This window comes from Carlito syrichta, unplaced genomic scaffold, assembly GCF_000164805.1.
Source record: "Carlito syrichta isolate Samal-C Ts95f unplaced genomic scaffold, Tarsius_syrichta-2.0.1 Scaffold312078, whole genome shotgun sequence".
NCBI classification, from domain to species: domain Eukaryota; kingdom Metazoa; phylum Chordata; class Mammalia; order Primates; family Tarsiidae; genus Carlito; species Carlito syrichta.
Window position 1 is genome coordinate 206,402 of NW_007256174.1, and position 18,366 is coordinate 224,767.

An 18,366-nucleotide genomic window follows, 5' to 3' on the forward strand; every position below is an offset into this window, starting at 1 on the left:
ATTCCCAAAATGGCAGAGGTAGATATGGGGTCTGAACCAACGCAGGTCAGAGCCTAAAGGCCCCTCCCACTCTATTAAAATCGTGTTTTCCTAAGTCTCCCCTTTACAAATCTTGCATAGTGCTGTCAAAAGTGGATTTTCTCCAGTAATGTAACTGATTAACTCCCTTGACTGGGTCCCCATATATCCTTGGTGCCAATACATCCTTGACTATAAGTCGACACCTCTAGCTATTAACGGGAAGAAACTATATCAACTGTACAAATTCCTTCTAATCATTAGGTGTTACTTTTGCTGAGAAATAGTTGTAACAGACACAGGAATGCGCACTTAGCCAAATTATCCTAAAGTCCTAATGCAGTCGGAAGGGACGTGGATATCAGTCCATCTGGGGGGGTGAGGAGGGGGAGACTGCCACTTTAAATTTTCTTAGTTTTTGCTCTGTGTGGGAATCTGTGCTAAAAACAGTGAATGCTGAAACAAATGCATATGGTCAACCAGACTTACAACAAAGTGGGTCCCATCTCCAGGATCACAGGTAAGGAAACCAAGCCTCGCCCTAGTGCAAGGACTCCTCCAGGTCCCATGCATCTCCTCATCATAACAGCACCATGCTCCTGACCCAGCCAGACCCTGCCAGGACTAGAGTCCTCAGATCAACCTCAGAGACATCTGTAAGGCACTTTTGCATCACAAAAGCACATTGGCACTGTCTCACTGGAGCTTTATACCTTCCAGAGTAAGGAGGGCGGTATTATTCATTCCACTTGCAGGTAAGGAAAAGAAAGTGCAGAAAGACCAAGCAGCCTGCACAAGGTCACCGAGTTAGAGTCCTTTCCTGTGACTCCACATTCTCCATTTTATCCACTTCAGGGCAGCAATGATGCTCCCAGTGTCAAGAACAGTGAAGAACAGTTAACACAGCTAACTACTGATGGATAGTGATGAAAAACATGGGTGATTTTGCTTAGACCTCATAACTTTTGAAAACCTTTTTAAGTAAAGGTTAACATTTAACCTCATTAACATTTAATATTTAAACACAAGTAAACGTGCATGCTTTACTCAGCAAGCTTCACAAAGAATTAGACTGAATGCTGTGAACTTAAACACTGTAGCTGAGAGCATCATCTTGGTGAAATTACCAACAAAAATGCATCTTCAAATGTCTGTCAACTAATGAACAGATAAACAAAATGCCATATATCCATACAGTGGAACTTTATCCAGATATAAAAGGGAATACAGTATTCACATTACAGTATTCACCCCATGAGCTAAGTGAAAGAAACCAGTTGCAAAAAACTGTATTACATGTATATTTTATATTCCTTTTATATGAAATGTCCAGAACAGGCAAATCCATAGAGAGAGAGAGTAGACTAGCAGCTGCCCAGAACTTAGTGAGAGGGAAGGAAGAAAAGATAATTGACGAGGACACAGTTTTTTTGTGGGATAATAAGAACGTTCTCCTATGAATTGTGGAGACAGTTGCACAACTCTGTGAATACACTAAAAACCATTGAATCTCACACTATAATGAGCAAATTGTATAAAATGCAAGTTATATCTCAATAAAGCTGTTCCCAAAAAATCCATCTTAACTCTCTTTGCAAATATTGAATTCCATTTAAAACACTTGGCAATAGTACCTTGATTATCAGATCAAAAAGAGTCCAGATTCAGAGGAAACAGAAGGGTTTTCTTACTGTGTCAACATTTTCTTGGTACCCTTGGCTTCATTACAGAAATAATTTACAAGCTCAAAAGGCTAATGTCTAAACTCAATACTGGAACCTGTTTTCAAATGTTATGCTATCTTACTACCTTGGCAGTACAGTCCACCTGCTTCATGGAAAATGTTCAGTAATTTGATATCCTGCTGTAAATACAAAAAGCATCCCCCTTGGTTTGTGCTGTCAACTCTGCAAGCATTTCCTCCCTACCTTTTTCCCTCGTCTGAATCTACTCATCACCCTCAGAACCCTTCTCCTAGGCAGCCCTCAGAACCCCTCCTCCCTGACCATGTCTGGCGCAGTATTTTTGGAGGATGAGAGGACATTCTTTGTTGACTCCATTTACCCATGTTTCCATATTACCATTACTGTTTACTTGTCTAATGCCAACACAACCAAGAGCACCTTGAAGGCAGAGAGCGAGTCTTACTCATACTGGAAATCCAGGGCCCCGCATGCAGAGGACGAGGCTTCCAAGCCACGTTCACCTTTAAAAGCATCTCAATTGGAAGAACAGCAGATATCAGTGATTTAAAAGACTGAAATTAAACTTTTTGTTTGTTTGTTTGTTTGTTTGTTTTGTTTTTTTGAGTTGGCGTCTCACTCAGTCACCCAGACTGGAGTGCAGTGGCCGCTCCCGGCCACCGCAGCCTCGCCTGCTGGACTCCAGCGATCCTTCCGCCTCAGCCTTCCGAGTAGCCGGAATTACAGGCATGCGATACCACGCTGGGCTGATTTTTTTATTTATTGTAGAGATGAGGTCTCGCTGCCCAGGCGGGTCTCGAATCCGTGGGCTTAGGCAATCCACCCACCTCAGCCTCCCAAAGGCGTGGGATTACAGGCTGAGCCACCGAGCCCGGCTGAAATTAAACTTTAACGACTGCTATGAAAACGTGAGAGCTAATGAAAAGCAGGATAACATCCATCTTTCTAAGGTCAACTGAGTCGGGTTCCCTTATTCGGCACAACTGCTCTTCTCTTGCGGTAACTTGCAGGGACGTTTGATTATTGTAGCATAAAGAGCATTTGCCACCTAACAGCACAGGAAGCATCAACACACACCCTGCCCTCAGGGGACAGAGTCTACCTTGACCACGTTCCTTCAGCTGGACAAGTGTCCAACACACCCACCAGGAACGGTGTGGCTAATTTTAATGACCGGCCCCCACAGAGGGCAGTGACATCATCACTTGGGCAGTGATGACAGCGTGGCTTGAATTCTGCCTCTGGCGCTCACCAATGGCAGGACAGTAGGCTAATTACCGAATGACTCTGCGATGCCAGGCTCCTAATCTACCAGTAGAGGAAATAACCCCCAACTCCTAGAGGCGATGTGAGAATTAAGTGAGATGGCACAAGGGGCTGCCCATGGGGTACAAACAGCAGCTGCCATTTTCCTTCTCCCCACCACAGATTTTCCCAGTGCCATCTTAAGCATTCATATTGAAGAGATAAGCCTCTCTGAAGGAAGTTTCACAATAATGGAAGGTTGAAAAGAGAACCCAATTTAAATCCCAGTTTATTTAGAAGAATGAAAACATTGGGCATAGGGGTTTAAAGTCTCAGAGCATGTTCCTGTGCTCCCCTGCTGACCACGCAGCCCAGGGATGCAGCCCGGAGGCAAAGCGTCAGCATCAGGGGAAGAAAGCCACTGAGCTGGACCATGGATCCCTCACACACACACACACAACAGGCAAGCAGGACTTGCGTATGCAAGAACACAGGCAGTCCTAGGCTGCAAAGCTCATGGACAGCTTCCTGGTTCTTGTCAGCTTTCTAGCCTATGTTTCAAAACCTCCAAATCCAGACCAGCAAGTTGCCAAATGAGAAGTAGAACAAGTAATAAGTATAATTAATAGTCAATAGCACAGAGCGCTAACTCCGTGCCAGGCACTATTCTGAGACACTCATGTGCACTCCCTCCAAGTCATCCTCACCTGAGGATGGGTAAACCGAGGCATGGAGCAGTCCTATAGCTTATCCTAAGGCAAAATATGTGGTAAATGGAGGAGTCGGGGATAAAAACCAGCATGTGCTTCCCAGTCTTAACCGTGACACTCACTCTGAGGCTTCTTCCAAGAACCTGTTCTCATGTGAGCTTCACTCCCTCCTGACATCATGAGTTTCTAGCAAAGTTACCCTAATGAATCCTGCCACCTCAGTGTTCCCTGACCTGAGAGAGTACTAGAAGCAGTGCCAACTTAACAGCAAGAGTTACAGACCACACGCCTTCATTCCCTACTCGGGGAAAGAGAGAGAAACAAGGAGGGAGAAGTGCCAAGTGACATGCAGTAGCTGGCACACAGTCAACCATATGACAAGTACTGCCCCACTTCTTGAGAGCATTCCATTTTAACCTCCCAATGACCACAGATCTAGATACATAAACAAAGACATGTGCACACACATATGTGTGTATACATGTGTGCAGAAACGTGTCTGAATGTAGGTGTGTACAACAAATACAGGTGTATAAACATGTGTACATATGCGTCTGTGTATATATTTGTGTATGTGTGTGCATGTATATAAGATACTTTTTTAAAATATATATTTTATACAGAAAGTTATTTCATACAGGACTCAGAAAGAACAAGTGATTTACCCAAGGTCACGGGGCCTGTGAGAGTGCTGGAGATAGTGTTTGAATCCAGGCATCTCACCCCAAAGCCCGTGCTCTAACTTACTCACTGCACCCAAACCCCCTGACTTTACCCTTGGTGACAAACTGCTAGGGTGTTTGTGGTTTTTGTGTCAGAAACCATGGTGGCACATCAAATTTCTAGAGCCTCATTTTGTGTGCCTGTAGTATAAAAAAGGCAGGCAATTAAAACCGAACCACACCTGGGGCCAGATGGGCCTCCTTTATAATTTAATGAAGTCCCAAATCACTCTCAGGTGTCAGCCTCTTGAGTTTAGATTAGAATTTGCAGAAATAAACATTCATTCATTGTGTTACAAGATCGCCCACCAAAGGACTAAACAAATTTACAATCATGAATATTAACAACACCTTGAATTAACATATCATTTTTAAAAAAATAATAAAAGTGCTTCACCAGCACTTTTCCAATAAATAAAACAATTCCATGACAACAGTCAACATTTACTGTGCTCTTACTAGCAACCATATACTGTTCCTAGCACTGCCTGGGCATTATCTCATGCCACCTCTCGACGACCTTCAGAAGATTCTATTATTGTTACCCCTGTTATTAATTACTCTTTAAAATGTCATTTTAGAAGCCCTGGCTTTATTTCCACTCTGTAGCTTGTTCCTCTGCAGGCTTTCTCTGATGCCGAAAAATGTGCGCAGAAAACAATCTGTTCAATCTAATCTCTTTTTTCAACATACTAGAGGCTGTTGCTGGAACAGAAAGACAGCAAAGTGGAAAATGGCATGAGGTGAAGGCCCTCTCTAAGCATTCAGGGCTGGGCACTCACACAGGGGTGACCAGCAGCAGAGACACTGACATATGCATAAATCTGAGAAAGCAACGAGCACCCAGGGGGTGCCGCTCGGGCTTGCTACTTACCAGCGCTGTGTGAACTTTAAGATGTGCCTGGAGTTTATATTTATCTGGAGTCGAGTAGTCACAGCCGTCAGTGGGACACTTCAGCAAGATGTTACTGTGTTTCTGAATTACATGGCGTTTAAGGCAGTTTTTGGTGATGGAAGAATAATGACACTGGGAGCAATAATACAGATGTTCCCGGGTGTGGGTGCGGACATGCATATCAAAATGCACTTGGTACCAAAAAAGTTTGCCTAAAAAAATATTTTCACATGAGAACAAGGAAGTTTCTTTTATACTAAATCTGAGTTTTTCTAAACTATTATTTTCTCGTATGATTATTTCTCTCCCTCTCGTGTTTACCTGGGTCACCCTTCACACTTCCCACCACATTTCTGTTGGGAAACTACTTTGCAAAGGTGGGAGGTTGCAAACATCAAGGGTGCTATGATTTTGCATGATGTCAGGGCTACGAGAGGCGGGAACGAATGTTTATTGAGGACCAGGTATGGTGCCAGATACTATGACACGCATGCACATATCAAAGAATCTCTAAACTCTCCTGGCACTGTGGGGACACCAGGTCCAGAGATGAACTGGTGTTCCCTGTACCACCAGCTCCCCGGGCAGCCTAGAAGCCGCGCTTAGACTGTGAGCTGGAGGGTGCTATTTGGAGCCTCAATACAGAGAGCTGCGGCCACGTTTGTAACCTCTTTCAGCTCATCCAGGACACAGTCACAACTTACAGCTCAACTTTAAACTCGTCACGTGCTTAGAATTCTGGTAGAGGTCGTGGAGTGACACTCAGTATGCACACCTGACCAGGCCAACATGGCCAATGTGCGGTTATCCCGGTTGCCTCCATAAGACTCCAAGCACTAACTGCCACGTGGGGAGGGTCACCCGTTCCTAGCTACAACAGAGGAGGGTGGCTCATTTGGAAAGCGTTCTTTGCAAAGAGACATGAGCTCAACTCAAACACGAGGTGACCACGGTGTGAGGGGATGGATGGGGCTGCAGGCCCGGTGCGGCCTTTTCTTACCACAGTATTCACACTCTAGGTCTCCGTACACCTTCCGGATCCTCTCACATAAGCCGGTGTTCATCTGTTTCTTCTGTAAACTGTCCAGGACCTTCATGAATGCAGTGATGCCAGGCCGGTGCTCCAGGGCAGGTTTGCAAGAGTCAGGCTGGTGTGTGACGATGTCACCACCACTGGCTACTGGAGGAAGGAGGTCTGAGGCCTCAGCTGGGTCTGACCTGAGACACCTGCTGGGATCTGGGTCACTGGCTGGAAGGGCAGTCTCTTTCTGCCCTTCCCGTGGGGAGCTCTCGGCACCCTGGCTCCCCTGGCTTGGTGCAGTGCTTTGGGCCTTGGGCAGCAATAGCGTGATTACGTCCCCTTGAGTCTGGACTGAAGCCCCTTGCTGGGTGTCCGAGGGCTTCTCAGGAGCGGCGTGAGCCTCCGTGGAGGAGCTATCGTTTTTCAACAAAAAGTCATCCGAAACCACTGCCTGAGAATGCAGTTCTGAGGAGACCACAGTGGTTTCTAACTCGCAGGGTGGCAGGGCTGCACTTTCAGCCTGGGGGGAGGCCAGGGGCACAGGTGGGGCAGGCAGTTCCCCAGGGGCCTCCAACTCCTTCCGTCCCTTCTCAGGCTGGGCGTCCCTGGGGCCGACCTCCTCCTTGAGTGCGTTTGCTTCCTGGAACGCAAACTCCTCTTCCGCCAGCTGCAGCTGGTCCCCCAGGGCTTCTTGCTGGATGTCCCCGCCAGGCTCCAGGAGGCAGAAGCTCTGGTTGATGGAGCTGGTGAAGACCAAGGTCTCCTGGGCAGCCCCATGTGCCTCCTTGATGTGGGAGCGCAGCCTGATGGAGCTGACGAACTTCTTGAGGCATATGGCACAGACGTACACGAAGGGGTGCTTCCTTACGTGTAGCTCCAGCGCCTGGTACTTGGTGGCCCCGTGGCCGCAGAGCTCGCAAGCAAAGGGCCACTTGTCGCCATGGACCAGCATGTGGCGGTCGCGGTCCAGCTCGTTCTTGAACTTGCGCTCGCAGATGTGGCAGTCGTAGAGCAGCTGCCGCTTGCCCTCCCTGGTCATCAGGCAGAGCTCGTCCAAGGCCTCCTGGACCTTCTTGTCCTGTGGGTCGTGTGCATCGCGGATGTGCTTGATGAGGTTCTTGACGTCCGAGTACTTCTTCTTGCAGAAGCGGCAGTGCTGCTTGATCTTCTTGTGCACCCGCTCGATGTGCACCTTGAGATGGCCCTTGCTCAGGCACGTGAACGAGCAGTAGTCGCAGGCGAACTTCTCGCCGGTGTGCTTGCGCAAGTGTACGTTGAGGTTGGCCTTGATGGCGCTGGCGTAGCTGCACTGGGGGCACTTGTATGGCTTCTCGTTGGTGTGAATCCTCAGGTGGGCCTGCAGTGAGTGCTTGAACTTGAAGACTTTGTTGCAGTATTCACACGTGAAGATTTTGAGCTGAGTGGGACCCAGCCTAGAAACAGATGACAGCAGGGTTACATTTAAAGACCTGGAACCTTCCTGGTGAACTCTAAATCATTTTTAGGAGCCAAACACCAAAGGCTGAAAAGCAAACTGAATGGGACAGAGGATGGATGGATGCATTCATCCACCCAACCAAAGGGACTAGAGGATAAGTGTGGGCCATCAGGAGCTCAGACTTGGGGACAGAGGACAGACAGGTCAGCAGACGGTTGCGTTTGACAGGGATGTGCTCAGGGCAAAAAAGAAAAAGAGACCTCTAACCTGGATTAAAGTAGCTGAGAAAAACTTGTCAAAGAGGAAGTGTCTGTCTGGGTTGAGGCTTGAAGGATAAGAAAGAAGGAGGTAGGGTAAGGAGGGAAGGGGGGTGTGTCATCCATAACACATACAATAATAACCGGCTGTGTTCCATTCTGATCTGTGTGGATTCTGGGATATTTTAATGAGACAAATCCTGATGGAATAAATTCTGTCTGCTGCACAAGACTAGAGACAACCAGCTTCTCAATAGCTTAGATAATTCAGACATGCCAATTCATTCAGCCAGCTGGTGGGGGTCACCCTCATTCCCTTTCTGTAAGTTTCCATGTGAGGGCCACCCATTGGTAAAAGCTCCCTGGCCTGCCTGAACAACCTCACTTCTTCCCAAGAAACGAGGATGGCCGTGTCTGCTTGATGACTTTGGAACAGAACCTAGAAGTCATGCACTGGGCTCTGCCTCTCCCTCTCTGGTGAGGACATGCTGCCTATGGTGAGTTCAAGATACAGCAGGTGCTTCGTCGACTGGGCATCTCTGAGCCTGGCCAGGAGCGGTCCAGGACTGCAGGAAGGAAAGGCAGGCTGTCCAACTCCGCAGGACAGTGACAGAGGCTCAGTATTGACTTGCACCAAATCCCTCTCTCCTACAGCGCTGGCAGTAACAGAGCTGATGTGGGAATCTCCATCTTCTTCTTCCCTATCATGATTGGTTTAGAACTCAAATGGGGAAAATTAGATTATTATTATTAATGTCATACACCACTGGTTCGTAAATGATTGCCACTTGTTAGCACCTGCCAGTGGGTTTCAGGCACTATGTCAGAGTTTGTATATGTAGTAGAGAATGAAAGCATGGTTGGTCTCATGAATCCTGTCTTTTTCAATATGGCAATATGTATGCTGAATGAGCAATAATAATAGCTAACAATTATTGAGTATATATAATATGACAAATTCTATGCTAAGTATTTAATCTCAACCCTATTATGATAGCCATTCTACACATGAGAAAACTGAGTATTTGCCCAACACCATACAATTAGGAACTAATAAAGCCAAGATTTAAAACCAGGCAGGCTGTCTGACTCTAGAGCCGCACATTCATCTCTATCCTCTATCCTGCCTGAAAACACTGAGGCACAGCAACTCACTGCCCAAGAGACCACGCCACAGAGAAGGCTCCCTGGATGGGGCTTCCATGGCTGCTGAAATAGTCGAGTCTTGTTTCTGAGATCAGTAAATGATAGTCACCAAAGTACTACAACACACATCGGGGACAGGAATTGGCACATGGGACCAAAGAAGCAAGTGACGTCCAGGTTATCCAAGAAGGACCTTAGACACTTTAATCATCACGTAGTGCTATTCATTAGATACCACTCAGCTGTACCCACTGAAAGTGTAAAGCCTATATTTATGAAACTATCCAAACAACTACATCTGATCAGCACAGGTTGCCTTGTCTTTATATTAAAAATATTTAAATGGATTACGGTCCATAAATGCCAGAGGGTACAATTTACAGGATGTAATTAAAAGACTCAAATTTGAAAGTTACTAGTATGTCTGCATGCTGAGCCCAAGGCTAATTTAAGGAAAGTAATGTGGATCTTTCTCATGTGACAAAGATATCTAGAAGGTGGTACATTTTACTGGTAAGAATTCAGAAAGAACACTGAATTCTTAACATTATTAAATAAACAAACCGTAGTATTTCCTCCTCTATAGTAAGACCCAAGTAGTCTTAGGAGAATCTTTTGCTCTGGTTTTTGGTATTATTAGGCAAATACCTGGCAAAGCCCTCAGTGCTACATTTCCCACTGAGGGTCGTGCATCTGATGAGATGCTAAGCAACCCGCCTCTGACTCTCAAGCACAAGCCCTAACTGACATGGTGAGCCAATGCCCGGAGCATCCATGTGCAGACAACTCCTATTAAATTATTTTACTCCAAATGTTGCCTATGCAGTGAAAGAGGTACTCTCACCACTGCATTTTAGAGAGAAATTCGACAGAACTCTGAAAGGTCAGATTCTTTAATCTAGTTATTCCACTTCTGGGAATTTATCCAAAAGAAAGGCTATAAAATTCAGATGAAGGTGTTCACAGCTCATTTTCCACAATAGTTAAGAACAGAAGCTGCTTGAAGGTCCCAACTTCAGGAACCAGCTTGTTTGCATATTTATGTTTTGTCACTCATTTATTCATTCAAGTAAGTGTTCTGAGCACTGGGAATACAAAAGGGAACAAAAACAAAGCACTCTGCGGTGCTCACCTTTAGAGGTAACCATGGCAAGCCTACTAACCAACTATGAGGTAGAAGGATCACCGGAGCCCAGCAGGTCGAGGCTGTGGTGGCCGGGAGCAGCCACTGCACTCCAGTCTGGGCGACAGAGTGAGACTCCAACTCAAAACAAAAAGCAACCAGACAGGACCCACGGGCTCTCTGCTGAGAAGGACAAAGGCAGGATGCATTTAGAGCCCAATTGGGGCAGGCTGACCTGGCCTCAGGGACAGGAAAGGCCTCCCTGAAGACAGGACATTTAAGCAGAAAGCTGAAGAGCACGAGTTAACCAGGCAAGGGGGAAGGGGGACATCCAGGAAGAGGAAGGGCACCTACAAGAAGAGACCAAGGAAGTGAAAGGCGGCCCAGATGGCTGGAGCAGATGGCAGGAGCCAGAGCACCACACAGACCATGGCAGGGGGGGCGAGGCTCAGAGGTGGCAGGACTGACCATGGAAGGCCCCTGTTCTCCTAAGAGCAAAGTGAAGCCTTAAAGGGTCACAGTCAGGTGAGCATTTTAAAAATATCTTGTTGGCTTCGATGTTGAGAGCTGAGTAGAGTACACGACATCCGCAGGAAGTTATATTAGGTCACTATGAAGCAAAAGGCTTGTGGTTAATTTGAGTCACAAAGGAATATAAGTATAATGTGATTAGCTTTTAAAAGCATACACAAAATTGCATTTAAACTCAATTTTATAAAATATATGTGCTGAAAAAAAGGCTGGAAGGAAATACATTAAAATATCAATGGTGGTTATCTTTGGATAATGAGATTATAAATGATTTTTATCCATAGTTTTCCAAACTTCCGAAATTTTATATATAACAAGTTTGTGCATCATTTGTTATGAAAGAAAAAAGTAATATAACCTCAAAGTTTTTATCTGTATTTTACAAACCAAAAGCCTCATGCAAAAAAATCTCTTCCATAGTTATCATATAATTTATACAATAAAATATTAATAGAATGCATGACAACAGGAATATAGCCTAGATCTGTTGATTAAGTATTCAGAATATTTACCTGTAACTAGAGTAACATTAAGCTGAACCCCTTCCCAACAGACCTGGAAATATTAGGAAGATAATTAGTTAGGGTCTACAAATCAACCTGAGTTGAGACACAGAATGATCTTGAGATTTAATTCTATTACAGATTTGCCAAAAGAATGAGTATTTTTACAATTTCATCAATAAATTCGGTTCACATTTACAAGAATAAAGGACTGTGAGGCTACAAATTAATGAAGCATACCTCATGATATAATGATATAATTTAGTGAGAGTAAAACATGTGCCAGACACTCTGCATACATTTATCATTTATGCTTACCACTAAACTAAGATTCTATTAGATAATCTTAAAATAGTGTAATAGATGCCAGAAGCAAAGTAACATGCATCAAGTTACCATAGAGTATAAGCATCAGAGCAGGAGCTATGTCTGTCTTATTCTTTGTCATATCACTAGAGCCCAGAACATAACAGGTGCTCAATTTGTTGAGCTGAACTCATGGAGAAGAGTCTAGAGCCTACTCCGGTCTGTTTGATTCTAAAGCTTATGCTGTACTCAAGAACACCCCCATTTTCCCTCTTCCAGAAATGGAGAAACCATCAGCAACTGGCATTCTCTTTGTCTTTCCTTCTAACTGGGAAAAATGTTTTCTACCTCTGGTGAATAGTTTGTTCATCGACTTCAGCAAGTGCATATCACTACCAAAGACAGACAACCACCAGAAGGTGTGAAGAAACACACTGGTTCACAGTGGGGGGGTCAACCAATCCAATGTACTCGGAGGACAGTTTTTAACGTTGATTAGAGATTTAAACACTTGCATCTTTTAACACGGCAATTTCAATTCTAACAACTTATCTCACAGGATGTTTTAAAGACGTATAGAGAGACATGTACGCCAAAATATTAATCACTGCATTGTCCATCTCAGCAAAAACTGGCTACTTAAACTATAATAGACCTACATAACAGCAAACAAAACTATTTTAGATATGTACTAAAAATGAAACATTTTCAAGGGGTAGTAAGTTTTTTTTTTTAAGTTGAAAACAGTACTTTTGGCATTTCTTACTTTAGAAAAATAACAAAATTAATGCATGTTAGTATGTCATGAGAAAGTTATGGAGGCATATGAACCAAAATATCAACAGTGGTTCCCTCTAGGAACGACAACTATGGATTACTTTAACTCTATGTCATCTGGAATGTGCAAAACATCTACCCCATGCTTGTGTTACTTATGAAAGTAGGGAGGAAATAAAGATTTTCTTTTAATTATAATATGTGCAGATATAAAAACCTAAACATTCACTAAGACCTTGTTTATACTTCTTTTCATGAAGGTTATGCATATGTCTGCTTTAAGCAAAATACTCTGGCCCCATTAAGCCAACTGGTGCTCAGTTCTGAAAGTACGTGTCTCTGCCACACACTGCAAACTCGGCCAACACATTAAGGCTGCAACGGAGAGGTGAATTCTACGGTCAAATCAAGGGGTCCATGTTTTTTACAAGTAAGTTGATAAACAGAATCCAGACAAACAAACACGCTGATCGTTCTTGAGCTCCGTGGGGGTCCCTCATGTTCAGCCTCTGGCTGGAGTTATACAGGACAAAGCATCTTACCTGCTGGACTTCATTGGTTGCTCGTATGGTGTCTGCTGAATGGCGTATTCCTGGTACCCTCTGCGAGGTACCAGGTCTGCCGAGGTGGTCTCGGGATTGGTAGCTCCTGTTTCAGGGGGTCCAGCCTCCACTGGAACAATCTTGGTAGCACCTGAGATTGACACACAGGGCGCTGCTTATTGAGAGGCGCTGAAAGGGAACACTGGCCCCATCTCAAAAGAGGGAGCAGTGCTTGGAAGTATATTTCTTTACTGTATGATGCCTATGCAAGATACTAGTTTTCCTTCAGTTCACATCGTTAACTTCTCTCTCTCTCTCTCCCCTGCCCTGTATGCATGTATGCATGCGTGTGTGCGTGTGTGTGTGTGTGTGTGTGTATGTGTGTGTGTTTGAGGGTAGAGGGTAAGTTTTCCACAAATCTGTCTAAATGTCCTCTTGAAGTACATTTTCACTTGGTCTACTTATTTAAAAAACAAACACACACACACACACACACACACACACACACACACATATATATATATACATATGCATATATATATACATATATGTGTATGTTACTTGTAAGGTTTTATATAGGACCACATGTGTTAAACTTGAAGAATATTTAAAGCTGCATCAAGATAGTATAGAGTACTAGAATAGACTGTAAACAGAAATTTAAGCTACCTGGAGTTCAATCCCAAATATGACATTATCTTAGTAACTCTGAGTCTCTGTTTCTACCCTATGAAATTAAAGATTGGGGGTTAAAAATCTCAAGGGTTACCTTTACTTCTGCAATTCTATAATGTGGAGTGACCGAAGATCTTTTATAGCAGCGGACACTTCATATGCGTATATATGTATGTACTCTGTGTGTGTGTGTGTGTGTGTGTGTGTGTGTGTGTGTGTGTGTGTGTGTATCAAACATTAAAGGTTCCAATCTACCTCTTGTTTCTGGAATAGCTAAGGGAATTAATTACACTTTTCACTCTCACAGAAATCTCAAAATACTATCACTAACTTTTGAAAAAAATGGAAACTTTCTCTAGTTACCACCAAAAACAGAAAATTCTCTTTTGGTATTTTTATTTTCCAGAATAATACTGTTCTGAAGTGAGTGGGGTAGACAAATTGACTTTACAGAAAGTTCTTCTAGTCACATAATTTCATATGGGCTATTCTCTACTGATCACCTTGTTCTGCAGGGAAGTATAGAAAATGAATTTATTAAGAGTTTTCATTTTAAATAATGAGCTATTATCAACACTGAAAATAGGCACTTAAAAGGCTATAACTCTCATTAAAATGTTAAATTTCATTTTTAATTTTAATTTTATTTGACAGCTATCACCTCAAATGGACAGAAAACATTATGCTTTGAAATCTACTATCATAAACTACTTTTTTTCTAAAGTGTCCCAACCTAGAGGAGACCTTTTTAAAAAAACAGATTGTGTAACATACCCACCAGCTATGGAATACTATTCAGTTGTCAGAAAGAATGAAATAATGTCTTCTCAGCAACTTGGATGAAAGTGGAGAACATCATCCTAAGTGAACTAACTCAGGAGTAGAAAACCAAACACTGCATGTTCTCACTTGTAAGTTGGAGCTAAACTAAGGATCTGCAAAGACATAGAGAATGATATAATGGACTCTGGAGACTCGAGGGGGGAAAAATAGCCCATTGTGTACAATGTACACTGGTGGGGGTATGGGCCCCCTCTTAAAGCCCAGACCAAAGACTATTTATATCCCCCAAAGCTACTGAAATAAAAATAAAATAATAAAATGGAAAAGCTTAAACAAATTTTGATGTCATGAAAACATTCAATAAACGAGACCTCTCAAAGGAAAACGGAGATGGAAAGTTCTAGTGTTATAAAATATGAGGTGAACCCCATTAAAAATACAAAAGAGAAGTTAGGTGGAGTTAGCACGGGTTTTGGAAAAGCAGCCTGCCTCAGCCTGGGTGAATGGCCGGCCTCACCTGCAGCACAGCACTGCTGAGAGCTTCCTGGGGCAGCAGCTACTCAAACAAGAATGCAGGACCTGGCTGTGGCAGTCACAGCAGCCCTGGCTACTTTTCCTCTACCCATTTCCCACAACAGCCCCGGGCATAAGTCAGTCTGTCATCATCCCAAATCGATGGGTAATTAAACGGAGAGCCCCATCGGCATGAACTACTCAAGGTCACAGGGTCAAGCCCATATTCTGACTCGGACTATGACATCAGGCTGCCCTGGATGCAGACTCCCCCCAAAGGGTCTTGATTTGTCATTCCCCACTTGGTACGGTCACCTGGGATAGCTTCGTGTGCCGTTAAAACCACACTGATGATGGGTTTCTTCACCCCGGAAAGCTGCCCGGCCTCCTTTCCTGAGGAGATCTTCTGGACTTTCTCTGTCTTCTGTGTCCGGGGTCTTTTCGGGACCTTTTCTCGATCATCTTCCTTACACTTCTTTTCTAGTTCAAGGTCAGACTCGTTACCTAAGGAGCAAATACCAAGAGGCCTAAAGTATATTTTTATATCAGTGACAGAACTGGAGAGCAAACATTACTCGTTTATGGCCAGTAATGGAAATAGAGCTCTTTGTTCCACGGTGCCACAAGGCCACTGAGTCACTGTGGGCACCACTGTGGCCTTTCAGTCCTTCACTTGGTTCAATATGTCTTCACTGCTCCCTGCCACAGGCCATCAACTGAGCCCCAGGATTACAATGCTGTAAGAGCAAACACAGTCCCTTGTCTTGTTTTCAGGAAACCTCGCAGACTTCAGAATCATTAATAACACTGCAGAGAAGATAAGGTATCCTTGATTTATGGTCTAAGAAAGAAAACATTCCCTTATTCAACTTGCACTTATCGGCTACCTCCTGTGTGCCAGGAGTGGTGGAGAGAAAGAGTGATAAGGTGCAGACCCTGCCCTGGAGGGCCCTGCAGTCCAGGGAAGAGTCAGACATGCAAACAAACACGAGCAAACTTGGCAGTCTGCTGTGTGCTGAATGGAATGAGAAAGGGCTTGAGACGATTACAGGACAGGATGATAGATTCTATGCTTTCAGAGAGTTAAACCTTCAGCTAAATATAAAAAGGGTGGAGCAATGGTCCGGGGATACGGACAGCAGGTGATATAGGCAAGGGGTTTGGGGCTAGGAGTGGGCAAAGTGAAAACGGTGGTGCCCCAGCCTGACAAAGGATGGCAGAGACGAGATATAAATCATCTTGTGTGGCCACGACTTCCTGAGGAAGCAGGGAGGCAGAAATAAAATCAGTGGAGAACGTCAGAGCAAGGTCCCAGAGGGCCTTGAATGCCCACAAGAAGTCTGGAACCTTCCTTCAGTGAGTGCTGGGGGTGAAACGCCAAGGATCATGGAGACCAGTCAAGCAGTGTGAGTGGAAGAAGCTGCCCAGGGATTTGAGCTCTCTTGCCGAGGATTGGCCTCCCCGGCCAAGAGACAGAGCCACGTCTTCTAATGGCTCCAAGGGAGATTTCTTACATGAAACCTTCTGATTTTTCAAGGCTGACTTGTCTGAAATTTCTTAAAACAATGGAGGAGTGAAAGGAAACATGCCGGGGGGGTCCCCTGTCTGACCTGTGGGTCCCCACTGCTGCCTCTGGAAGACCAAGGAAAGCCACTGACATGTCTAAGATGGGAAAGCCTGCACTAAATCTGTCCCACTGCTACAGAGAGTGGACCGAATGGGTTCAAAGTGTTCAAATACGCTGAAGAATGAATATGTCAACCACAGACAGGACAACAGCTAACTCCACATGGCTAGACTTGGCAGTAGCCTGAGGGATAAGAAAAGCTTTGATATCAAAGCAAAGAACAAAAGAGTCATCGCTTGAACACACACTATTTGAGATTCCTACATGAGCAGGAAATAGGGAAGAAGTTTTCTTTTTCTTAGAACCATAGCCACAAAACCCGAAATGACCTGCCCAAAAATCGCTTCCTCAGAACATATGACAGGAGCACAAGGAACAACTCCATAACCCTTTATCAGCCATGAGTGAGGGGGCAGACAAATGGATGTGGGATGTGCAGACAGGCAGGTTCAGGCTCGAGGTGGAGAGCTGGAAAGCACTGGAATGTGGGGTTATCGGGGAGGTGGAATCAGAGCCACACAGGAATAAGGCAGAAATGGAAGAAGCCAGAGGCAGACAGCCAGAAGCAATTCGGTCAGTCTGTTTCCTGTGATTCAACTCTGCCTAAGGCCAGTCCCCCAGTAAATATACCAAGAAATGCCTTAAGGGGAAAGATAAAATGAAGAAGTATTCTCTCTTAGGGAGGCATGCTAGTTAAAGGAAAGCTCTCTCAACAAGAGGCAAGAAAAACACTTGTCTGATGAGGCAGATTAATCAAAACAAACACTCTGTTTATCTATGTTCTATAAATTAAAGTGTTTTTTGGTGCTTGTCCCATAATCCAGGTGCTTAGATCATGTTCAGACCTAGTGGAAAGAGTCTTATGAAAAGTTTTTTTAATTGACTGGAAAAGGTTCTTAATTATATAATTAGTATCAGCATTCAAAACATTAACATCAAAATGAAAATAATGAGTAGATGAGATGATGAATCAGACAGAACTGCACATCACTCTCCAAGGCCAAAGGGAAAACATTAAGGACCAGCACACCATCACACATGTCCATGCCTTGAAGAACAAGACGACCCTCATAAAGCCAAAGAATGGGGTCAGACAAGTGGCCTCCAGGGTTGCTGGCAGTGCCTACATTTTGCAGACTTGATTTGCATCATGCCTAACAGCAGTTTTGGTTTTATTTTACTTTTTTTACTGCCGGTAATAAAAACACTTCCAAAAGGTCTACAAATTGCCTGAGTCACAGAAGTTCTTTTTGTGGCCTACATACTGGGTGATACAGATGCATAAATAACTATAGCAGAATATATTGGATGCTATAAAAAGGAAGAAACAACATATTACGGAATTTTTTGCTTTTAAAATGATGCTTCACTTTATACTAGAATTCACCATGGGATACAATTCAATATGTGGGTGATATGCCAAGAAGAGATATACTCACATTAAAAAAAGAAAAAAAGACCTGAGAATTAGAGTTTGCTAGAAGCTCAATCCAGGTTAACGGCATGAATCAACAAAAACCAAACAAACACACACGCAACGTTCGCCTGCATTGATAAGAAGCAGCTGAAAAGTCACCACACTCTGCCCTGGATAAGCTGTCTCTAGATGCTTTAGGCATTGAATGCTAAGAACATACTGCAGAACTGGGTGTCTAAGGATGATGATGGGCTGGGTGAGGGTTTGGAGCCACATCAGATTAAAAACCAATAAAGAGACCTGAGTCGGCCTCAGTGAAGAAGACAAGATTGGACAAGAAACTCATCTCTCCCCCGATCATTCCAAAGGCTCCTCTTTGAGATTCCTTCCATTTGGCTGCTCTGGGATACACAC

General features: G+C 44.1%; 1 protein-coding gene across 2 annotated transcripts in view; it reads right to left on the reverse strand.

Moving 5' to 3' along the window:
- ZFAT (zinc finger and AT-hook domain containing) overlaps positions 1-18,366 on the reverse strand; it is a 224,148-nt gene that overhangs the window by 121,058 nt on the left and 84,724 nt on the right. The window contains exons 4-7 of one of the 2 annotated variants that reach the window (XM_008069520.1): positions 15,224-15,412; positions 12,938-13,088; positions 6,294-7,747; positions 5,273-5,505 (exon numbers count right to left, since the gene is read on the reverse strand). In XM_008069520.1, the coding sequence (XP_008067711.1) occupies positions 5,273-5,505; positions 6,294-7,747; positions 12,938-13,088; positions 15,224-15,412 (2,027 nt within the window). The remainder of the gene's footprint in view (positions 1-5,272; positions 5,506-6,293; positions 7,748-12,937; positions 13,089-15,223; positions 15,413-18,366) is intronic. The other variant, XM_008069521.2, reaches the window with a different exon arrangement.